Source organism: Ciona intestinalis, chromosome 11 (genome assembly GCF_000224145.3).
Source record: "Ciona intestinalis chromosome 11, KH, whole genome shotgun sequence".
Taxonomy (NCBI): Eukaryota; Metazoa; Chordata; class Ascidiacea; order Phlebobranchia; family Cionidae; genus Ciona; species Ciona intestinalis.
This window is the reverse complement of record NC_020176.2, coordinates 2,852,116-2,877,027: the sequence shown is the minus strand read 5'-3', so window position 1 is coordinate 2,877,027 and position 24,912 is coordinate 2,852,116. Positions and strand designations below refer to the sequence as shown.

General features: G+C 33.9%; 2 protein-coding genes across 3 annotated transcripts in view; both read left to right on the top strand.

Moving 5' to 3' along the window:
- Positions 1–505: 505 nt before the first annotated feature.
- Positions 506–13,368, top strand: LOC100181368. Its single transcript, XM_002120312.5, has 22 exons — positions 506–715; positions 1,049–1,092; positions 1,364–1,460; positions 1,776–1,860; positions 2,321–2,698; positions 3,118–3,221; positions 3,732–3,885; positions 5,068–5,259; positions 5,769–5,810; positions 6,461–6,550; positions 6,816–6,970; positions 7,318–7,399; positions 7,679–7,797; positions 8,122–8,206; positions 8,470–8,576; positions 9,103–9,209; positions 9,743–9,901; positions 10,246–10,348; positions 10,702–10,801; positions 11,140–11,250; positions 11,423–11,539; positions 12,057–13,368. The coding sequence occupies exons 1-22, from the start codon at positions 660–662 to the stop codon at positions 12,159–12,161; spliced, it is 2,592 nt and encodes an 863-aa protein (XP_002120348.1). The 5' UTR covers positions 506–659; the 3' UTR covers positions 12,162–13,368.
- Positions 13,369–18,416: 5,048 nt separating this feature from the next.
- Positions 18,417–24,912, top strand: part of LOC104266258 (phosphatidylinositol phosphatase PTPRQ-like) — a 29,672-nt gene continuing 23,176 nt past the window's right edge. Inside the window, exons 1-7 of one of the 2 annotated variants that reach the window (XM_018814104.2) lie at positions 18,417–18,519; positions 19,009–19,176; positions 20,350–20,467; positions 20,783–20,964; positions 21,422–21,544; positions 22,085–22,210; positions 22,700–22,822. In XM_018814104.2, the coding sequence (XP_018669649.1) occupies positions 18,435–18,519; positions 19,009–19,176; positions 20,350–20,467; positions 20,783–20,964; positions 21,422–21,544; positions 22,085–22,210; positions 22,700–22,822 (925 nt within the window). In that variant the 5' untranslated portion in view covers positions 18,417–18,434. The remainder of the gene's footprint in view (positions 18,520–19,008; positions 19,177–20,349; positions 20,468–20,782; positions 20,965–21,421; positions 21,545–22,084; positions 22,211–22,699; positions 22,823–24,912) is intronic. The other variant, XM_026836524.1, reaches the window with a different exon arrangement.

Below are 24,912 nucleotides of genomic sequence, written 5' to 3'. Positions count from 1 at the left end.
GGAACCAACTGCTAAATTTTAGCCAAAAAATATGTTGTGTAATAAATAGCTTGTATTGGTATTTTGTGTGAAGCTACAACATTATTTCTTCATATGTCAAAGCAATCTAGTTGAGTTTAAACTGTTGTAGAGGTTTTTATAATAGTATCATATATTAATCCTAATTTGAAAGGCATATAATATATTTACACGACCATTTGGAACACAATTTAATTTTAGACCTATCTTTGTGGGGCCCTATTTATACAAATCACAAAAAAACTAAAGATTAAATAAAGTTGTTTGTTTACTGCTTTACCTTTTACTGGTAACACAATAAAAGACTGTTAAACATATATTGATAAAAAAAATAACAATATTTCTGTGATTAGGATTAATTGTTTTTGAGAAACGTGGTTTTCATTAGGGTATTACCCTTTAACAAAAATGCGCTCTCATTCCATTTCTTGTTTCTTTCTTTCTCTTCGACAATTCCGAACTCGTAAAAGTGCTCGCTTGGCAAACGAAGCAAAACTGATACAAGAAACGAAGACGTAGTCGTAATGTCTCTGTCTTAAATTAAACATTGTTTATTCGTTTATAAAACAGAATGGTTAAGGTCTCAAGCTACAACTTTGTAATATCAGATGCCGGTAACAATATTGTGTAAGTAATATAATATGGAGTTCGGTTCAAGTCACGTCTACGCTGGCTGCGACGACGTTTATTATTCAAGGTAAGTTTATAGCTTTAATATTACAATGGCTTCTGTCTGAAAATAATTACACAAAAAACAGGTCAACAAAAAACAAACATTTTTATATATTTCCCTCTTTGACGTTACAACTGATTTTATTGCTCAATTGAAGTTTATTTCTGCAGTAGGTTAGGTTTATTTATTTACCAATGTGTAGTATTGTAAATCGTGTAATAAATTTGTTATTGTTTGATATTCACGAGCGGTGTTTTACGATAATGTAAATCTATAAGAATTTTCTGTTTTATGTACAGTGTATACAAATGTTGTCTATACTATACTTAATATAAAAAACTAGCAATTCTTTTATAGCGTTCCAAGAGACAACTCTATAAACGGCAAGAAAAATATAAAAGGTAATATAGTTATTCTGTTGAAATCATCAAAATGTTTTTAAAATTTATAGTTAAACGACCTGTCAACGTACCAGGCTTAGTGCTTACTATATTACTAATATGTGGAATATGGCAGATCCTGATAAAATCTGGCTTGAAAAAACGATTATTTTTACATAAACACATTGGCACAATCGCTAAAATTCGAACATGAATGGACAATATTAAAGTAAAAGCCTTTTACCGTCATATGATACAGATACTTATTATTTCCAATATACCATGATTATAGGACCACCACTGTTGGATTCCGTTTATGAATCAGTTGATGAAAAAGTGAAAGAAAAACCAAATCCAGTTTATGATGATGTACCACTTGAAGGAGCCAAGTATGTTGTCAATTTTGCAACAAATTCAATTCAAAACTATTAAAAAATACATTTTTTTCCAGTTTTAACTTCTGAATGTTTTGAAAAAAAACATTCAAAATGTATATATATATACTGTTACACCCAATGATAGTGTTGCCGTCAATCATAGTTTAAAAGAGATATATATATCTAATTTCTATTCTATGTGGTTGAGGTCCTTGACCTTCTCAATGACCTGGGATTTAGGCCAAAAATCAAGAATTAGTCAGACTTTGTTAAACTTATTGCAACAATCTGATTTCAACGTGTTATCACGGTCCGATATTCTTTTAGAAGTTACGCAATTTATGACGAAGTTGCCACTGACAAGGCGGTTGACAAGACACCAGTTCTGAATGTTACGACCCCTATTGGTCCAGTAAGAAATATAAGTAGTAGCAGTTCTTAATACAAATATATATTTAAGAAAAATAGAATTTATTATATGTTTCTAGCCTTAACCAAAAATTTGTTGATATTTTTCAAGTAGTTTAAATCTAGTTATTTAAAAAAGTCTATAGCTGTAAAAATTGACCACGATTTATTGCCATGCATAGTTTGTAGAATGTATTGTACTTGTTACAATGTTTGTTTTACATATTTAAATAAATTGTTTGTTTAGTATAGCATTGTGTAGCGTTCTTTCTTTTGTTTGCCATATTAAAATAATGATATTAAAATAATGGAAATGTTTTTGTAATTTTATGGGTTGTGTACTTATATCGGCACAAGACTGTTCTTTATGCTAAAACTCCCAAACTAATCTAATAACGTTTTAGAAATTACAATTTTTTATATATATTTTTTTTTTTTCGTAAAAAAAAACATCTTTTTTACAGATTACAACACAAGTGCCATTCACCGCAATAAAGCTACCACCCCCTCCTGCAGTAAACAGACGTAACTCGAACCGGTCGAAACCAGTTGAACTCTCCCATACAAACCCTTTTTATAATGCAGTCAATGAAACCAATTCTTTAAATGACTTGGAACCTGTTGAAAAAATGGACAAAAATAAATTGGACGAAGTATTTATGCCGCCTATCCCTGCAAGAGCAACAAATAACATTTATATTCAACAAGAAGATTTTATACAAGGAGGAAATAAGACAGCAGAAACGCCGCAGTTATATCCTGACTTGGAGCAAATGATTGATCCTTCAAGTCTCTCTATTTCTCCACCAAGGACACCAACAGCACCCAGCCTTTCAGCAGTGGTATGTGTGTAGCATTAGGCATACAAATTCAAAATTATTGTGGTACAGTACTACTGTACAAATTTTGGTTGTCAAGCGTAAAAATAGAAGTTGTTTTAAAATGTACCTAGATCATTGTGTTTTATTTTCACATTAAAGCTGTTATCACTTACTTTAGAAAGCGACGGTAATGAGCCAACTCTGGTTTATATCCCAGGTTAAATGCTATGTCACATTGTGGGACCTCATATAGGATAGAATTTCCCACTTTTTTGGCTTATGTTCTCACAGTTTTTCCATTTTTTTACAAAAATGAATGCAACTTGCTTTTCTGTTTTCCAAGCCCCTGTTTCACGTAAAAGTTACCAGGAATGTAACTTCGTGGTTGATTGTTTTTTTTCAATTTTTTGGGGGGCTTAAAACAAGATATTTTTCGTCAGAATTCACTACGTCGTGTAGAACCCTCTGCGCCAAGCCTGACAGCGAGCATGAGGAGTAGATCTGAGACTGCATGGGATGCAATAGTTGAGCCACACCAAACACCGTAAGTTTTGTTTTTATTTATTTTGTATGTTCTATTTGTTTGTTGTTGGTAGGGTTTAGGGTTCAAGGCTTACTGAAGTAACTGCTTTGACTCTGTTGTTAGGTGCTTGGAGTATTGTTACTTAATCTTTTGAGCTCTGAGGGGTTTCTTAATACTATTAAAGTGTTCTTAAAAAGCCCATTTATGTAGCTTATGGAGTGGCACAGTTAAAGGAATTGTTTCTTTTAAAACCTGCAGACTTGTTGAAACTTTGGCTTATTTATTAGACTAAAAGCTATTTTTTAGTTATATATGTATATATGTTATATTATATCTTAATTGAAAGGCTGCTTTATTTTTATTCTTATCGGTTTTAAAAGTTTTTCCTATTGAAAAGTTCTTACCACCATTGCAGTAATAGTTTCTGGACTTTTCTATACAAAAAATTGAACCTTTAAAACAGAAATGTATACGCATTAACTTTTACAAATTACCAGAACCACTTTTATGCCATTTAACTCCTTTTTACAGGTCTGCACCAGAAGATACCTACGCAAGTGCAGACACTAACATTGTTTCAATCAAGTTAGGAATAGTAGGACAAAGGAATAACACATTCTTTCAGCCTGCCCCTCCTACAATGTGTTCTGCATGCGGTGCAGTGACTGCCGCAGACTCTCGAATGGTAAGCTGTTTTCAAAATTTTCAGAGCTGCGTTTTGCTGTAAAATTTGCCCTGGTAAAGAGTTTTAACATAAAAAAAACATCTGTAGTAGCAACACCAACAGAACATTTTTAAATAAATGTGTTTTTTAATTAAATGTCCAGTTTTAAATAAATATGTTTTTTAAGGCTTTGGTAAAAACAGCTGCAGAATTTAGTTGTCTTAAATAAAATCTAAAGTGTTTTGTTTTACTTTGTTATTTTTTCAGGTTTCATGGTTAATTTTCAGGTTTTATGGTTTTATTGATTGTGTGTCTTTACCGGTGTCTTAAATTTGAACAGGTTGTTACAGACTTTCAGACTTAGTGTTGTTTGTTTAGGCTGTCTGTTTGTTCCATGTAAACAGAATAACTTGCTGATTGAAGACAGTTTTAATACCCAAGCATTTGTGCAGCTTAAATGTCAATACTCTTACGCAGTGCTAACTAGATTTTCAAAAAGAGACACCGGTATTTTTACTTTGCCAGCGTGGTAAAAGGTAAAATGATTAAGTCACTGGGTGTTATCTGCTATACCAGATGGTATAAAATGTATAAATATATTTGGTTATTGAATTTACCAACCAAAAAAAATAATATAAAGAATTGTAACACTGTTCAATAATCAATTGTTATCGAATTACATTTATACTTAAGTCTTAAGTGGTAATTTTTTAACAAAACAATAAGAAAAAAACGAAGAGACGAAAAAATGAATGGTTATTAAATTGTATTTGTACTTAAGTGGTAATTTTAAATAAAACAACAACAAAAAACAGATAGATAAAAAACAAGGGGTAATTTTGTTTAAATTCGAAATTGTTGAATTATTCATTAAGAGATTATGTCATTGTATGTAATGCCCTGTATGTCATCACTTAGTTACAGGTTATGACTAACTATTACTGTTGTGTGGTGTTAGTTACGGGTCAGAGCTTTTAAGTGTATATCTACTTTAGCCTACTACAATGAAAATGTGCTTTTAAAATTGGGTTTTCAATTTATTAAGTGCAAATAAAAATCAGTAAAAAGAAATTTAAACCTAGATTTATGCAAAAAATACCAGGCTTATGCAAAGTTGTTCCTGGAAAAAAGTTAAAAATACCAGATTTATGCAAAATTACTGTTACAAAAAAATACAAAATTAATGCAAAAATATTTTTACAGGTTTGGAGTTGTAAATTTTGCGAACATGAGAATAAAATTGTCAGCGGGAATTCAGCGCCCTTGATTCCCTCTGTATCTCACGGCGATGTGACTTACCTTGTTCAGCCAAGCGTAACTCGTAACCAAGACAACAATGACCCCATGCTCATATTTTGCATCGACGTATCAGGAAGCATGTGCGTTTCCTCGCAGGTAATTGGTATAAGTGGTGATTATGATGTCACAGTGGTGCTATTGTTATGACATAACAGGTCGAATGAGTGTTTATTCCTGTACTTGGTTTAACTCTATGATATAACCAAAGCTCTGTAATTTGAATGAATGTAACTAATGTATCCTTGCTTGGCCGGGAAACTAAAGTTGTCATAACACAAGTGTTATGTTTCATACACCTCCAGCTTACGAGTCACCAAATATGTTACTTTGTGGGTCAACAACCTCTGTATTATGACCTTACAGTGTTATATGCACTTGGTTACATTTTTGAGAACACTAGTGTAAAATATAATAAAAAATTAAACATATACATATATAAAACATTTTTTGGCGGGGTAATTCTTTTAAAAAAACTTTTTTTTGTAAACATTTTTATACAAAATATCATTTTTAAAAATCTGTTTAAAAACTGTAATATCATATTGTATGCTTATGCTATTTAATGGAGGTTTTGCCTACTCTAAAACATACATCGCTTTTTACAGGTGAAGTCAGGCAATGGAAATGTTTTTGTTACTCGGCTGCAGGTAAATAAAATACTTTATTTTTTTGTTGCTGTTAAGTTCACATACACATTTAAGTTACCATGTTGTATTGAACGGATGGTAGCTAAAAATAAAACTAAATACTTAACCAAACAAAATCACACCTATGGCAACTATTACAATTAAATACTGCTTGAGTGCTTATGAATTATTTTCACCAGTATTCATTACATGTAGACCATATCCAAGCCATTGATAAATTTTTACTATGGACCATGGTGGTTTTACCTGTTTCAACCCAAACATAATGTGTTGGAATTTTGATTGCATGCTTACATTGTAACCAAAGGGTACCGGGTTCAATGCTCAATACTGATACCATTGACATCACTAGGCACTTACGGACATTGCTCTAACCCAGTGGTCACTAAATGCGTTATACCACCCTGAGTGTCAGGGTAATGGGCCAACTCTGGCCTAAGTTTAAGTCTGATTTAAAAAAAAAAACTGATGATGCCATTTGGATGAAATATATATATTTTAGTATTCGATTGATAGGACTTAATTTTTGCCTGTTACATTCTCGTAGCACCAGATCCTTATCGTTCAACTCTATGAGCACCCGATCGGGGTCGGATTTGCGAAGTTATTACAACATCTGTACACATTTATTTAGCTTTTAAACTTTGCAGGGTGTCCAGCAAGCTATAGTTGACCAAATAAACAAAATTGAGGTTACCAGACCAAACACAAGGATTGGACTTGTCACTTTTAGTAGTTTGGTAAGTATAATAGACGTAACTTTACTTTTGAAATATCAGTGACATCATATGTTTTCGCTACTGAGGTTTTACACCTACAACAGCTTTTCCCCTGCTGTCAGGTGTTTATGCAAACAAGCAGAGACAAAGTATATTACATTCGTTACATTAAAACTGATAGTAAAGTGTATGTGTATTTTGCATTCTAGTTTTAAAAAAGCCAGTGAAAAACATCATAAATAAATATCCTTTTTTTAATAATTTTGTTATATATAATTTTTTTTAGGTTAATGGAATAGGAGATGGGTCACCAGAACAGGAAATCCTTTTAAGTGATTTTCAACTTTACGATTTTGATTTTATATTTTCCACGGGCAAAACAGCACCGATACCAGGCACAATATCAAACACAAGAGTTCAACTAAGCAGGGCCCTTAATAGGTGAGACCAGCTTAAATAAGGTACATTCATTCAAGTACTTTACTTTATCCTCGCTTGGCGTGTAACAGCAGAAGCTAAATATGGGCGTCCTATTTCATACACCTGCTTTTAAATTGCCATATAAGCAACTTGTAGGTCAGTGGGTGTTTTAAGTTCATCATTTTGTGCTGCCAATTGAGACGACACTTTTGCGACTAATGTGTTCGACTGTAATTAAGAACTGCCTGCCCTAAAGCACTCATATCCACAGCTGTAGAAACATTAAAATGTGTTATTTTTTGGTTAAAATGAGACCCTATACCTACTGTCCTATGCCAACAAAGACTAAATTTAATTTTTTTTTTTAGTTTGAATACCAGTGGTGGCACTGCACTTGGTCCAGCACTTCTGTATTCTGTTGCACTTGCTTCTCAAAGACCAGGCTCTCAGGTTTGTAAAGTTATTCTTTTAATCTGTAGCGTTTATTCAACACCTAATTGTAAGGTTTAAATTTATTGTATTTTTTTTGTTACTTTTATTGCTAATTCCCTTCTCTAAATTCTTTTAATTAATTTGATTTTGTTGTATTTAAAAAAAGGAAAATTCATTTTACCCTAATTTGACACTGATATCATACCATTAAATGTAGTTTATAACTCAACTAACAATTTTAAAAAAAATTAACATAATTTCAAAAAAAATTACATTTGTGTGTTTTTCTACCGCCAGGTTATAGTATGCACAGATGGGAGAGCCAACATGGGTATTGGAAGTTTAGAAACTGAAGATGATTATCAGATTTGTCATCATTTTTATGACTCAACCACTGAAATGGCATTAAGTAATGGGTAAGTTATGTAGTAGCTTTTTATTGCTTAAAAATTATAAATCAAGTCTATGTCATACATTCCCTGCGTACCCACAAAGTTACAAACACGGTAACTCATAAGCTGGCACGAGGAGTATAAAACAGACTGTTATAATGATCGCCGTTTTTCGGCTGTGCGGGGATAAAGCAAGTTACGTTAGTTCATAAAGTTGTTTTGTGTAGATTAACATATATAACATAATTTTCAGTGTGATTTTACTAGTTTACACTCGTTATGCGAGTTTACAAAAAATATTTTCATGGGTAGTTTATGTGTTTACATTTAACATATTACAATTTTTAGTGTGATAGTGTCCATGATGAGCATTGTAGGAACAGACTGCAGACTTGTTGAGCTGGGGAGAGTGGCAAGTAAAACTGCTGGCAAGGTGACGGATAACATTGTACAATTGTGTTTTTTTTCATGTTCAAAATACAACATAAATATCATTTGAATTGATGCCCTTTTTGATACACTTTATATAGAAAGTTTTACAACTGTCATTTTACCGAAATATTCATTGTTTTAATCAATATGTTCTGTACTTACCTACTTTTATGAACACTTTACTTCTAAACATCAAATTAAACAATTTTTTCCTGTGAAGTTAAAAAGTATATTCAATTTAATTTTAGTTATTTTTTGTATAAGGTGAGTATTGTGGATTTGGAAAATATTTCAAAGACATTTGAAGATATTTTATCGGAGTCTGTTCTCGCAACGCAAGTCTCTGTTCAACTAAGCACTCATAAACAACTGTAAGTGTTATAATTATCTTTGGTGTTTTAATACACTGTGTGGATAAACTGAAGTAAAAAGAGGATGCATTTGGTATTGTTGAAAAGAAAGTGGACACAATGTGTATGAATACACCATGTGTGTATGGAATACACCATGTGTTTATGGTGTATAAGAAGACACCCATGTTTTAACGTAACAGTGAGCATGTGGTGTATGAATACACCATGTGTGTCTGGCGTATAAGAAGACATACACGTTATATCTTGACAGTGAGCATTAGGTGCATGAATGCAGCCAATGCACCATGTGTTTTGGGTAAAAAAGAAGACACCCATGTTAAAACTTGACAGTGCGCATAAGGTGTATGAATACACCTTTAATACACTTTGTGTTTGTGGTCTGTAGGAAAACAATTTTGTAAACTAACATGTTCAATGGGCCTGTAAGGTATATCCATACCAAAGATATTGTATGAGGTATAATAAATATATGAATAAAATAATTGCGCATCACTTAAAATAAAATGGTCAACACTGCCAACAGATTCCTAGCGAACACCAAAGAATCGACAGGAAGCAAAATTGAACAATTTGTTGGAAACATTACTGACCAATCCGAGATCACGTTCAGATATGGAATAAATAAAGAAGGTAAGAATTTGTTTAAAAAGCAAATCTCTTTTTTTACTCTTGTTGCTACCACACATGTTGTACAAACTAAATAAGTGGCTCACATGGTAAAAAAGTGTAATTTTTTTACACGATCACGTTTCTGTGTATGGCAGACAAAATGTTGGTGCAATAAATCCAGTGTCGTGACATAGTTTGTGAGGGTGCATACCTCTTTAACTCAGAGATTATGGGGTTCAAGGCTTGTCCATGCTACCATTGTGGACAATGTGTTGTTAAACAAGACACTTAAGGCAATTGGTCCAACCCAATGGTCACTAATAATCTAATATGTTGTCTAGACTCTAAATTATGCAAAAAAACACACCCACAAAATTATACAGGTGGTAAAAAGCTGAATTGTTGTGTATAAAACAGAACACCTATAATATTAATTTATAACGACTGTCAATTTTTGAACCTGCAAAAATAAATCAGCAAGCAACAATTATTTATTCAATATTATTTTATACATTCAATTATTACATAACTATTTTATCTAACTTTTCCTGCAGAACTAGGGCCAGCCACACCCCCTAAAGTAGCCCCCTTCCAACTTCGGATAACTTATCGCTCTCTAACTGGACATCAATGCATGAGAGTATTGACACAAGATCGGCCAGTTACTGAGGACAGAGTGTTGGCAGAAATGGAAATGAACCCAGCTGTTATTGGTAAGAAAGCAGGAGCCCAATTTGGCTAACTGACTAAAAAATTCCGGAAAATTTTGGAACGCTAAAGGAAAGTTTCTCAACGAAATAGTTTACCCTTAAAGTTAGATATGTGAAAACTTGTAAGCAGGCATCAGGTGTATAAAACAAAACACCTGTGGTATAAAAACTGTCATTGTCACGCATAAGATAGAGCAATGCTTATTAACCGTTCCGTAAGTAACCAAAAAGCATTACAACAAATATTTTCTGTTCCGTACACCTTGTGTCTGCTTATAAGTTACCACAAATGTAACTTTGTGCGTCATTTTTTTGTATTTTTTTATGAAATGTGATTTTACTACCAGGTACATATGCTGCACAGTCTGCAGCAGCTTTAGCATTAGAAGGAGAGGTGGATGAAGCAAGAGTACTTTCATTGGCGCATAAGGAACTTGTGGGCCGTGGAATGTAAGTTCTTTTCACTTTTGTGCATTTTTTTTTACTTTTTTAAAGTTTGTTTACATTTTTGGCATTTTAATCCAACTCTTTTTTTACTTTTGCAATTGTGTTCTTTTTAGACTTAAAATATAAGAACATCTTAAGAACATCAGTAGTTCTATAAAAATAACAAAATAACTTTTGAAACCTTTTTTTATATTTGTTTATTCTAAGAAAAAAAAGTAATTGTTTTATTAACTCTTTTGGCACAAGTCTGTTAAACTATTTTATGTAAAAATCTTTAGTTCTTTAAGTAAAAAAAGTGTCATTGTGATTATTTGTGTATTATATTTTAGTTAAAAATAATATTATTATCTTTACAGGACATTGAGAAATAAAGCTGGGGCTTCTGTGATTAAAACTGAGCAAATTTACGAATCTGTTCAAAAACAAATGGACAACATAAATACAACTTTGGGAAAAGTTAGTTCAAAATTTTTCTGTTTCTAATTCTGCTTTTACTAGGCCCAACATCTAGTGGGCAAGAATCGTACCGCAGTGTACCGGTTTCAAAACTCAGTGTTGCTACCAATGTGGGTGTATATATAGCAAGATACACTTAACGATAATTGCCCCAAACATTATTAGTTCGTCGAAATTGTCAATAAAAATAACATACAAGTTATCTACTTATATACTTGATAACTGTATAAAACAGAACATCCGTGTTATAACTTAAAAATTATCCCGCAAGAATAAAGAAGTTAAATTCATCAAATGCAAAAAAAAAAATTAAATAAAAAATCTTGTTCCTCACTTAGGTAGAAACAGAGTCTGTATCATCGCATGACTCAGCAGAGGAGTCACGGCCATGTCCATTAGATGAAGTTTACGAAAGCCTCCCCAACCAACCCACAACCTTACAAACCGATGTAAGATTTGTTTCTTTAGTTTAAAAAATAATTTGCCTATTAATAAAAAAATTCTTAAAAAATGTTGGTAAAATGTGTCTACTGAGAAAAAATTCTCTTGATTTAGTTGATTTTAGTTTACGTGGGTGAGGTCATACAGTGTGTAACAGTGGAAAATACTTTCTATTTGTAGCGACCCCCTGCCCTACCACCACGTTTGTATCAAACTGGAAGATCTAAATCAACAACTAGCATCACTAATATGTTATCCAAGCTACCGAACATACCAAAAGCCATCAAACCAAAAAAGGTAATTTATCCAATATTAAGTAGGTTAGCAATCTTTTAGTGGCTCATTCGGTATAAAACATGGCAGATTTTCAAAGAGAATCCCCTGAAAAAGTCTTAACAAAAATTGGTAATACACTACGTTTTTATACCAGATGAGCTGCTACAAAATTAGATACATTATCCTTGCTAGCAGAAGTAACAGAATGGTGGGTTAGGCTAAGGTGCTCGATGCTTTTATTCTGGCGCACCATTTTCTTTTTATAGTCCGCCCTCTGACTCAGTGGTTACATGCTTGTATTGTAACTGAAGATAACCAGGTTAAATGCCCGATACTGATGGGGGTGACTTCCTTGGGCAAGATAGTTTTAGAACAATGCTCCAACCAAGTACTCACTAAAGGGTTGTGGCACTCTGTATGTCAGGGTAATATGCCAACTCTGATCTAAATCTTAGATCCCATGGCGTAATACGCTGTAAGTTCTCACCCACATACCACAGAATAGAAATGTATTAACAGGCCCAATTTTGTTTTTTAGAAAAAGAAAGCAGCTGCCCGAGAATACAAAGATGACGTCGCTCAGAAAATGTTTTCTTTTTCAAAAATTACGAGCAAAGTTTTTCAACCTGCAGCATTTTCCTAATTTATTCTTAAAACTTAACATAATTATACAGCAAAGTTTTTCACAATCTTGTATTGTTATTAATAGGAGACACCTATTCTGTCTAAAGCTTAAGTTTTAATCTATACAATATGTTTTACAGTAATTTAACAGTCCTTTTATGTAAATACCAGGTTTTAAATATTTTTTGGCTAGTTTTTAGTTAGCCGAAATAGCAACACAACTTTTTGGGTACATGCTGTAATTGGGCATCTTTTCTGCCAAAACAATTTTGTCTTTTTCAAATGTGATAATTTATTTTCTTACTTGTTAAAATACTAAAATAGTAACCAAAAGTTCATTTCTTGTTCGTAATTTTAATGTAAAATTTTTTGTATTTCTTCAAAATGTATGAAAACTTGAAAAAAATAATTTTTGTTTAAATTTTTTGAGCTGTTTTTTGTACATTTTGTTCTTTGGAATAAATAATTTTATCTCCTTTCTCTTCAAGCCTTACCACTGCAAATATTCAATAATTTTTCTCCCATAACATTGTGTTCTTTGTTACTTATTCTGTACTGTTTTCGTAAAATCAACACAAAGATCCAGTTGTCGTTGCATTTTTATCCCAATATATTACGGTACATTAAGTTTCTGAACTTTACCATATTAACCTAAACTGCTGTTCCTTACTTTAACCACAATTCGCCTGTATAACGATACACAAAGCCACCAAATGAAATTTTGCACACCAGTTTTAAAACAACATTTATGTTACTAAATCGCTCACACAATAGAATTCCAATTGTATTTATTTAAAATATAATTTTGCACCTACTTTTGCCTTACCAAACAAAGCCCTACAACTGTTTATTATTCTTGCGTAAATGTTATCCTTGAGCCACTTCAAAATAACTACATTATGCGAGTAGGCATATATTTTACAATTTTGGTGATGTACCCTTTAACTGCAATTTTTCTTCAAACGTTCTTCAAATTTTGGGCAATCGTTTTTTAATAAGTTTACGTTTTTAATCAAATTTAGATCACAAATTATTTTAAAAACAACCTTTTTTATTGTTTAAACTTTAAGGGTATTTTTATGAGCCATTTATACAATTGATAAAATATGCTGTTTCTGTGCATCTTATAACTGTTTTATAAACGACGCAGCTTAATTTTTACTAGCTACAATATTAATATTTAATTATACGGCACTAATAAAGCAAAACAAAAACCGCTAGAATAATTATGCGTGTTTCGTTGCCCTTTTTGCAGCATATATTACGAAACTTTTATAGTTTTTGACGTACCATGATTTTTTATTTATCTTTGATTAAAATAACAATTTGGTCATATTAATTTATTGAAGAAGGGAGAATTAACAGCAGTATACGGCAGTAAATAATCTGTAAGTATATGCAAATCTATACCAAGGTGGTCATTCAAAATTTAAAAACACTCGCAATCTATCACTTTTGTTTTGGTTCAACTGTACATTCCTGTAACCATAGCCTACTGATTATAATATCTGTAACTGGAGATTTTTCTGTCGTTTAAAATACCAAACTTTGCTAACCATATTCGTTTTGCAGGTATGTTCTAGTCAATATGAGATTTGTACAAGTGCAATCGTGTGTAATGAAGTGGAATATTTGTCTTTAAAGAAAGCATTGTCAGTACTATACTTCCTCAAGATTCTGCATGACATTAAGCTTACGTGAGTCCCTACTTGTTATAGTGTGTCATTGCAGTAATTTTATGTTGAAAATTTTAAATAGATAAATATTTATCCTTACGTGACGGAACAGCGACTAGCCTATACAGGTGTCTTTTTTATCACACCTTGTACCCGCTTACGAGTTACCACACGTATATAGCTTTATGGCTAATTGATTTTTCGGGATATTTCAGGATCAACTAAAAATTGTGCACATTTGGGCTCTAGTTCGCATTGCAGTGAAACTGTTTAGTAATCCGTAGTGTACGATCTAAATTCTAAACATATGTTTGCGTATTTATGGTATGGTATTATATTACCCAGTGAGGGTTTAGAATTACCAAACAATATTTGATCGCTAAGCTGTGCTATAACGACATATCGCTGCACAAAATGAACGCCCTTGGAAGCGTGACTGTAGACATGTGATAGTTTCATGCTTGAACTGTCAAATGAAAAATCATCTGAACTACCCAACCATTAAATCGCCGTGGTTTAACTTTTACGAATAAAAAGGTACGTTGTCAAAAATCATGCATCTTACGGACCGACGCATATGAAACTTAGATGGGGCATGATGGAACACGTTATCATTTTCTTATCACGTCCCATTTGGTAGTACACAAAGAATATTTACAGAATTCCCTAACCGTATCCTCGCGACGCTGAAAAGAATTATCATTTGTTTAAAACACGATGTAGGAAGTATGGGATTTAGGTGGTAACGGTATATCATGTATTATAACACCAAACGTTTTTTATTCGTTTTAAGACGTTGTATTCAAATTATACAGCTACAAAACAAAATAATATATTTAATTTGTTTGTACTAAAGTTAAAGCAACTCGTCCAACCGAGGAATGCCGATAGAGGCGACAGTAATAAACTATAAGAGGAAACAGCTTCCTTTTCAAAGGTAAAATGTCCATTCATTAGCAATGGCCTTTTTCACCGTACCGTCGCTCACTAACATGGTCATTGGCGAATCGACTTTTTTTCGAAACACTAACGTCTTATTTGTGAGCAGTCCTTTTTATACGGGATCTTTTTAGCCAAGAATCTGCGGTCTGTTTTTCGCAACACTCGACTGCGCTTGCCGCCACAATGGACGCGAGCTAGTCGGGTTGGGTTATACAGTAGGATGGGGGAAGATGAGACACTTTTTAACTCTATTTTCTCGTCCCATTCAGTAGTAAACAAAGAACATTCAAAGAAATATGAAACTATGTCCTCATGACTCTCATAGACCATTGTTAATTGTTTAAAACACGATCAGGATATCTGGATATTATGTGCTAAAGGTGTCCCATCTCCCCCCACCCTACTATATATGTTGTTAGGAATTTTCAAACTGTGCAGCATTTTTCTAAAAAAAATCTAATAGTCTATAACGTTTAATGTCCGCGTATAGTTTCGTGTCGCACGCCTTTAGGATTTGACAACTTCATGCGTGATTACGTTCGGCGTTTTTAGCAATTACAAACTCTATTGGAATTTGTAAAATTTAGCGACTGTTAGAATATTTACGGCTAAATTTGTTTCGTTTTTATGTGAAATCAAATTTAGATTTTTTGCTTTTTTCGAATTTGCATGTACGAAGTTCTTTTTAAAAATACGCTTAAACGTGCTCAATAGCCCGTTACACAAACGACGAAACTTGTTTCTTGCCCTGACGTCAGTGACTTTAAGTTGGGGAGAAAAATCATCCGATTGTTATTCAGTGTTACGTGACGTAATGGGGATGGGGGTAAAATGGTTCCCTGCGTCATTTTTCCCTTTTAAGCGAGTGACACTCCGTTCGGGGCCAGGAACGCGTGACGCCGACGCAGTTTTGCGTGCTGCCACATCACCAGGATAATTACTGCAGCAAAGGCGATCACGTTGTTAGCGCGTGTGCTTAAATGCCGACAAATATTAAGATAGTTTACACAAAATATAAGGAAAGTGTTGGTTTAATAATAACGCGACATTTTTCGGTTCTTTTTATAAATATCGGTCTATTTTTTACATATTTTTTGCGACTGAAATGGTCTTGGTCATTTAAACAGAATCTACATGACGTAAATGATAAAACGTTCTCTTTTAGTCAGAATAGATTGACATTTTCTGCAACAGTTAAAACCAAAATCTCAATGATTCAAGCAACAAAAAAGTCGTACTTTTGTTGTTGAAAGCAACAAAAAATAGTCGTCTTTTTGTTTGTGAACTTGAGTAAAACCACAAATAACCAGCACTGCAATAGAAACCTGCGATTTTAGTTTTTGCCCACACCCTGTACCGTAAGCTTGGGTGACCAGGGGTAGCGAAGCGTAGGGCTGGAGAACTTTTTTGACAGATTCCTGTTTCTTTGAGTAAAAGGCGCATTCAGAATTGCGCAACGGAGACAACCCGGTATACGTGGGTCCACACCCAAAACTCAGAGTCGGGTAGCGTGCGCTGATATAGTGCTGAATACACTGTGATGGAATATTAGGGTTCATTATCAGTCAGGTCGAAATATTTAATAGGAAAATATTTTTCAAGTGGAGTGCTTAAATACGAAGGATTTTAAATTTTAGCAGAAGTACGCTGATGCCTGATGTGTGCGATACACAGCTGCTTGACCTTGAATTTCCGTTTTGCAAGATTATACTTATTAGAAAACGTAAAAAATGTTTACAGTAAGGCAATTTTTTTAGGATATTTTTGAAAAGGGGCGAGGCATTTAAGGGCATTTAAAATGAATAAACAAATAAATTAAAACACAGATACCACCAAAGCAGAAAAGTTGTTTCAGCGCTGTAAATTTGACCACAGATTTTCCACAAATTAAATTGACAGTTGTGTTTAGAAACTCCGAATTCAATAACTCTGTGCGCATACGTCAACAGAATCTCCACTTTGGATAATACGTATACTACACTTCAGTAGTTATGAATGCTTTAAATATATATTGCAGGGTTCTTGTTATTGATAGGTATACGCTTATGGTAATTAGGGGACTCCAGGCAAGGTTTCGCTTCACAGCATCTAGTATGGGCCTAGTATCCGTTGTATCCACCTTTATTGAGTACCTCATTTTTTTGGAGATGTAATTTGATCCCAATGTTTTTGGGGTAATTAGTTGAATAATTAATTATTTTACCGTGGTAAAAATAAAAAAAAACGTTTCAGAATTATTGTATAAATTACTTAACTATATAGAAGGTATGGAAATAGATTTTAAACAAAGTTGACTCGCATACTATTTACTTAAATCTAACAAAAAGAAGGAAACCACTCCAAAAAAAACTTAAGGTGTGGTTAAGAGAAACGCTATAATAGTGTATTGCCATGGGTGTATCGCGTTTTTGTTTCTTTGGTATTTACCCCTGTCTGGAATTTTTTACTGGAAAATACGTAGGTGCTGATGATTCATTACGGCAAGATCTATGTGCCATTTGCGTGGCTCAAAATAAAACGCTTTTATACGGCCATCGTAGTATTACATAAGAAAATATTGGCCATATGTATATCTTATTTAACATGACAAAGTTGCATTAAACTCGTAAGCGGGCGCGAGGTGTTTGAAACAGAACGCTCGTATTATAACGACTGTCGTCAGGTAAATAAGTTACATTCATTCATTCGTTTATTTATTTATTCGTTATATAGTAGGATGGGGAAGATGGGACACCTTTGGCGCATAATATCTGAATATCCTGATCGTGTTTTAAACTGTTAACAACGGTCTACGGAAGTCTTGGGCATATAGTTTTATAATAGAGTTAATAGGTGTCCCAACTTTCCCCATTCTACTATATATTTATTTAGTCCTTCGTATACAATAACGAATGTCATATTTAATTAACATAGCGAAGAGATGGAATATAGCAGAAATTAAAGCAGCGATTTGAATTAAACTAATCGTAACCGGTGTGACAAAAAGTGAGCGTAGTAAATTTCGAGATAATATGGTCCACCCGCTGCGTTAGTTGCCACCGCGTAGATGTTTACCTTTGAACACTACAATGGCTACAAATGTGCTGAATATAAAACAAAATGTGTAGCGTTGTTAGTTCAAGACTGTCAGGTTTCTTTTTGTGTGTTTTAAAGTTAATGTTTTTTTGTTTCATTTCGAATACAACATCAAAGATCAGATTAATTAAAAGAAGAAAAATGAATTAATAATAAGCAGCAAAACGACAGTCGTTAAAACACGCTGCAATAAAAACTACTCGAGTAAAACTGTTAAATAACAGCGTGGTCGCTAAACCTAAATTTAAATATAAATTAACTCCTAACGCTATACCTAAAACAAACAAAAATATAGTAGGATGGGGGGAGATGGGACACCTTTTAGTTTAGTTTTCTCTTTTTATTAGGTAGTAAACAAAGAAAATTCAATGAATTATATAACCGTATCCCCACGACTTCCACAGGCCGTTGTTAATAGTTTAAAACACGATCAGGCTATTTGGATATTATGCGTTAAAAATGTCCCATCTTCCCCCACCCTATTATATATTGTAATTAAAACGAACAAAATTGTAATTGACAAGAAGTGTGGGTAAAGAAAATAACAATTTTTAACTTGTGTTTCAATTTATTTTCAGTTTTATCCTGACTGTTTCAGGATGTTGTTAAAATTAATATTATTCTTGGCCTGTTATGTGTCTTTTGTCACTGCACAGGCGGTTCCGAGTGTTTATAGTCCAGTCGGTAAGTAAACACTTCACGCACAATTTATATTGTGGCTATACTTCATTTTGAAACATCGCTTCTAGTCTGGGTCCAGGCCTCTCGCTTTACCATAATATTTAGATTGTATGTCCCCTTTGGAATTAATATAAATCACTCTTCAATAAAAGGACACAATTACCACACCTTAATGTCAATTGTACGTTTTTATTACAACAAAGTGCGAGCTTACAATATCTTATTCCACAGTACGATAATTACAGAAGTTATTCGATGCTTTAGAATTTAGCATCTTTTAAAGGCCGTATGATTACACTACGGCGGGTCTTTGGCTGTATATATAAAACACACCCACAAAGTTACATACGTGGTAGCTCGTGTGCTGTCACGAGGTGTATGAAACAGTACACCCGTGTTATAATGCTGTGGTTTCCCGGCCACACAGGTCAAGGAAAATTGCATTTCTTCATTTTCTGATTTTCTTAATGTATATGGCGTTACCTTTTACAGCACTCTTCGATTGCTTCAATCCGAACAGCCTGGAACTAATTAGAATTAACACCATGTGTGGAACTCTTCTATCCCCCTGCTACCCCGATAACTATACGGTTGAGGTGGACGCCGGTAAAAAACTGTGGGATATTCAGTACATTCCGCCGACGGGAAGAACCGTTGCAGGTATAATGCTTTATTTTTTTATACGTCGGCCTGGCACAGGGATTAGTTTTTTGCATGGTGACCGAAGGATACCGGGTTTGATGCTCAACGCTGATACCGATACGTATGGGAGAAAGTGGGTTGTCTAAGTTGTCAGCCACGTAGAATAGCAATAATCACAAGGTTATAAACTTGATAACTCATAAGCGGACACGAGGTGTGCGAAACAGGATATCCGTATATAATGTGATAACGACTGTCGTTTTGTGCACGCGATGATAAAGCAAGTTACATCCATTGATATGTCTATTTGGCCAAGACATTTTGTGGACATTGCTTTAACCCAGTGGTTATGTTTAAAATGGGTCGTAAGCCCCTGAGTGTCGGGGTAACGTGCTAAATCTGACATAAATCCCAGGGCATACCTCGCCTAAGAATCTTACTCATGTAGAATATAATGTATGGCTTTTAATTGGAATACCCTATTAAGGAAACAAGTTTAATAAAAAAAGAAAAAATGAGAAATAATATTAGTTTGGTTGTGTTTTAGTTGTGTTTGCACATTTATTTCCAAGCAAATTGTTTTTCAATAAACGCGATTCTTGCTTCAACTTTTTTGGGGTGCTTAGTCAAATCCCTAATTTTACGGCTCACTGAACCGAAATGTTGAGACAACCGATTGCCTGAAATATTACTCACACACTTTGTTGGCTGGTGAATATCGTTCAGTTTGTATAATATAATCAGTAAGAATACAACAAGAGAGCACAGCTCTAATGAATAAGCACGTTTTTTAATAAGCCCAACTTAATGAACCCTTTTACTACCACGGTCGACGAAACTCGATCAGTATACGTTGTATAGCTTAAAACAATATTTTGGTATTCTTCCACCTATGCTTTAGTGTATGGGAAAGGCACTACGCCCGAAACACGCTATAGGGAATCGGAATTTAGAACAGATAAGTCCGTCTGTTACATTAAGTTTTAGCAACTCGTTGGTCACGCTAAATAAAACAAAGGGAAGACTATTACAGTTTACAAATACACCAAATGTTCTAATTTAATTTACCCTATCGAAATGGGGGTTTTACCTAATGGTGGAACTTACTTTAAGAGCTTTCACAATCTCTAAAATTTAAAACGTAATTTTTAATACTTAGTTAACATTGTTAACAAAACTTACTTTTTTAAGGTTACCGACTTAACTTCAACGATTTTGTAACCAACGATTTCGGCGGCGACGGTGGAATTATTTACATTGGTCAAACAATAAGTGTGGATTCTTCAACAAACGTTGCTGAAGCAGCTCGGTTTGTTTTGCATTTATTTTTGTCTAGCGTTTGTGTTTTGTGTCTAATCTCTCACCAGTTAAGCAACTTCAGTTCTCTTTAATTCTGTTTAACTGTAATTGTTTTTCAATAACAGTCGTTTGTACTAGTCTCTCTTTCGTTGTTGATTTAACAAATTTGATACTTACTGTCATACATAAAGAGATAAATATTATTTTATGTTGTATTATACAGACTGTTTTTTTTCATTTCGCAAACGAATAAAGCAACATTCATTTATCTTATACTCTGCAACACAATAGAAAACGTCATTTGTTTTTTTTTTCTTTTTTACAGAGACATAAGTATTTCCGGTGATGGAAGAACGGCACCAGGTTTTCTGATACAACGAACTGGTGTTGCTGCCACAAATGGCTTGATTGGCCATGTTTTAGATTTAGACTACCCGCGGTGGTATACGAACTTCTACTCAAGTCTTCAACCCGCAAGAAGGGGTTTCAATATTACTTACTGTGGAGGTGAATGCATATATTTCGGCGCCGTGGCAAAGTGGTTAACGCGCCTGCCTGTAACCCAGAGGTAATGGGTTCAAGGCTCATTGTTGCTACCATTGTGGTATTTGTCCTTGGACAAGACACCTAACAGCAATTGGCAAACCAAGTGGCCACTAAGGGTTTGTCCAAATTATCGGCCATACATAAAAAAATGAAAAACATCCAAAAAAATAATCACTAACAAAGTAACATACTGTCGTTTTTTCCGGCCAGGCAAGGATAAAGTTTGTTACATTCATTTATTCATTTATTATACATTTATTTTTTCATTCATCATTAATTCAACTATCGAAAAGCCTCTTATAGATAAAATTATTTCAACAATTTACTAAACAGCATAAACAAACTATGTTTTAAACAAAAGTAAATGAATAAAAAAGAAATACTTTTAGAACAAACTGTTAAACCAATTTTTTATTAGAACTGAACTTGTGCGATGCAGCAGCAAATTATTGCAAAAATGGTGGAACTTGTTCTCGTGCCAGCTTTGGAGTTTATAGCTGCGCTTGCACAGCTAGCTTCATGGGCCCAACATGTGAAATTGGTGATTTGTGTTTTATGTTTTATTTTAAATGTGTTCTAATTGCTAAAATGACTATAAAATTTTAATCTAGAGTCTGGAATTTTTGTCCTTGTAAAATTTGCTTGTTTAAATTTACAATACAACCCTAATCAAAAGTGGAGTTTTAAACTGATTTTAAATTGTGTCGGTTTAAATATTGGTAGTATTCTAGGTATTCACAATTCTATATGTTTTTCACTCTTCTCAATAGGATACCAAATCTAATTAAATGGTTTAGTGTAAGTTGTATGTCAATGTAGTGACCAATCTTTTTATCTATTGAGTTGTATAAATATATACATATGTGTTTTGTTACCATAAGTGTGTTTATACAATTGTTTTTTTCATTATGTTCGTTAAACGGACTTTTGCCTGATTTTCGATACCGTAATTAAACAAAAAAATAAACAATATAATTGTAAAAAAATTTTCTTTTTTTAATAGTTTCTGATTTTGTTATAAGCTAAGAGAAGCCATTTAAAATTTTTAAAAACTTAACATCTCATAATTTTTTCCTTTCAGATGTTGATGAATGCCTTACCAATCCTTGTCATTCTCTTGCTACCTGCACTAACACAGTTGGAACTTTTATTTGCACTTGTAATGCTGGGTATACTGGAGATGGTCTTGCTGCTGGCACATGCGCAAGCAAGTGAAATCAATATATTAACATGTTGTGGGGCACAGTGGTTAGCTTGCCTGCCTCTGACCCCGAGGGTTATGGTTCTAGGCTTGTCGCTGCTACCATTGTGGGCGTATGTGTCCTTGAGCAAGACACCTAAAGGCAAATGCCCAAACCCAGCGTTTACTGATGGGTTGTCCAAATAGTCAGCCAGAACCCAAGGATCCTAGCTTTCATAATGATACAGATATGTTATGTTTCTTTGGACAACGGGCATTGCTCTAACCCAGTGGTCAATAAATAGGTTGAAACTTGTTATACCTTGTGTGTCAGGGTAATGGCCCAATTCAGGCAAGAATCGCAGGTCCCATAGTGTGCCACACTGTAGGACCTCACCCACATAGAATAGAAACAACACGCTTAATTCCTACGGATCTCTTTGTTGCACATTAGATTAAATAAAAGTGTTTTAAAAATTACCAAAACTTTATGTTTAATTTTAATTTTCTTAACAGATATTAATGAATGTACCCTCCCATCACATAACTGCCATGCTAATGCAGCGTGCACGGACACTATAGGGAGTTTCACATGCGCGTGTAACACTGGGTATACAGGGAATGGTGTTACTTGCACAGGTTGGTAACAAAACAAAAAAAAGTTTAAATGAAAAAATGTTTTACCAGGCGAGTATAAATAAGTAGCGCGCCTGCCTTTAACCAATAGGTAATGGGTTCAAGGCTTGACGCTGCTACCATTGTGGGCGTATGTGTCCTTGGGAAAGACACTTAACGACAATTGCTCCAACCCAGTGGTCACTAATTGGTTGTCTAAATTATCAGCAATACATTAAAAAATCCCCCAAAAAATAATCACCCACAAAGTAACATACATGGTAACTCGTAAGCTGGCACGAGGTGTTAAACCCGTGTGATAACGACTGTCGTTTTCTGGCCACGCGAGGATAAAGTAAGTTACATTCATTCATTTTCATTCAATTGATCCAATCCAGTGGTCACTAATGAGTTGACTAAATTGTCAGCGATACAGAAAAACACATTCGCAAAGTTACATACGTGGTAACTCGTAAGCTGGTACGAGGTGTATGAAACAGAACACCCGTGTTATAACGAATGTTGTTTTCGGCCAGGCGACGATAAAGCAAGTTACAATCATTCTTTCAATTATTTATATATTTTTACTTAGATATAAATGAGTGCACACAAGGCACACACACATGCCATATAAACGCTGATTGCACGAACACTCTTGGAAGTTTTACTTGTGCTTGTAAAGCTCTCTTCACTGGTGATGGCACAACCTGCACAGGTCAGTTGCAGAAAATGAACTACATAAGAGGCATACCAACAAAAAAACAAAATTTGTGTATTGATAAAAATTCTCTAATGTGATCAAAGGGTATCACAAAAGTTTCAAAAGTTGAAAAAGCTACTGAAAAAATATGTATTCTATCCATAAACAAATTTAAAATTTTCATTTTCGTTGGTAGGCCCCTTTAATCAAGTATGAGATTTATGAAGCAGAACATCCATGTTATAATGACTGTCATTATACACACACGTTTAATGTATGAATTTTGTACTACTACATATTTTTTTAAATTGAGTGTAATTTTGCAGTGTCAATTGTAACAAAACTAACAATACAACTCAAAACCTATTTTTTCAAGCTTATAATTAATTTATTTCTAAGAAAAAAACAGTTTAACATAACACTTTGATTTTAAATTGTAATTTTAGAGACATGCAAAATGCAGTATAGTAGTGACTGACTAAAAATATGTGGAAACACCAAAAATAGCTAGAAACAGCCTGCTTTTTAGAGCTTATTCCATTTTTTTCAACTGGAAAAAAGTTTAATATAATAGACAACTTTTTATTTTTTTAACGCTTTATATCTACAGCACGGAATGAATGCACAGATGGTGGCAACAACTGTCACGCAAATGCTGCATGCACAGACACCAGTGTGGCTCCTGGTTTCACTTGTGCTTGTAACATAGGGTATGCTGGAGATGGCGTTACATGCACAAGTATGTTATATTCACGATTGCTTATGAATGCATATGTTTGTATACGTATAATGTTTTAGTATGGTACAGGCACAAGTTATTAAGCTTATACATGCTTAAGTTTGTGTATGTATTAGTATGTTACAAGCATAAGTTATTAGGTTTATTAGGTTTTTTTTTATTAAGTCTGACTATGATGCAATGTCGCGGCACCGGTCGCATGAAGGACTTGAATTGGCTTTTTGGCTATTGGGGTAATGGACCAAATCTGGCCAGAATCTCAGGTCCTTGACAACGACCTCACCCCTAAAGAATTATAATAAAAATATATATTAGGTTTATACAAGCATAATAAAGTTTTAAGAAAATTTTCATTGCTTTGTAATTGCAGATATTAATGAATGTACCCTCCCATCACATAACTGCCATGCTAATGCAGCGTGCACGGACACTATAGGGAGTTTCACATGCGCGTGTAACACTGGGTATACAGGGAATGGTGTTACTTTGCACAGGTTGGTAACAAAACAAAAAAAAGTTGAAATGAAAAAATGTTTTACCAAGCAAGGATAAATAAGTAATAGTGGTTAGCGCACCTGCCTGTAACCAATAGATAATGGCTTCAAGGCTCCGACGCTGCTACCATTGTGGGTGTAATATGTCTTTGGGCAAGACACTTAACGACAATTGTCCAAA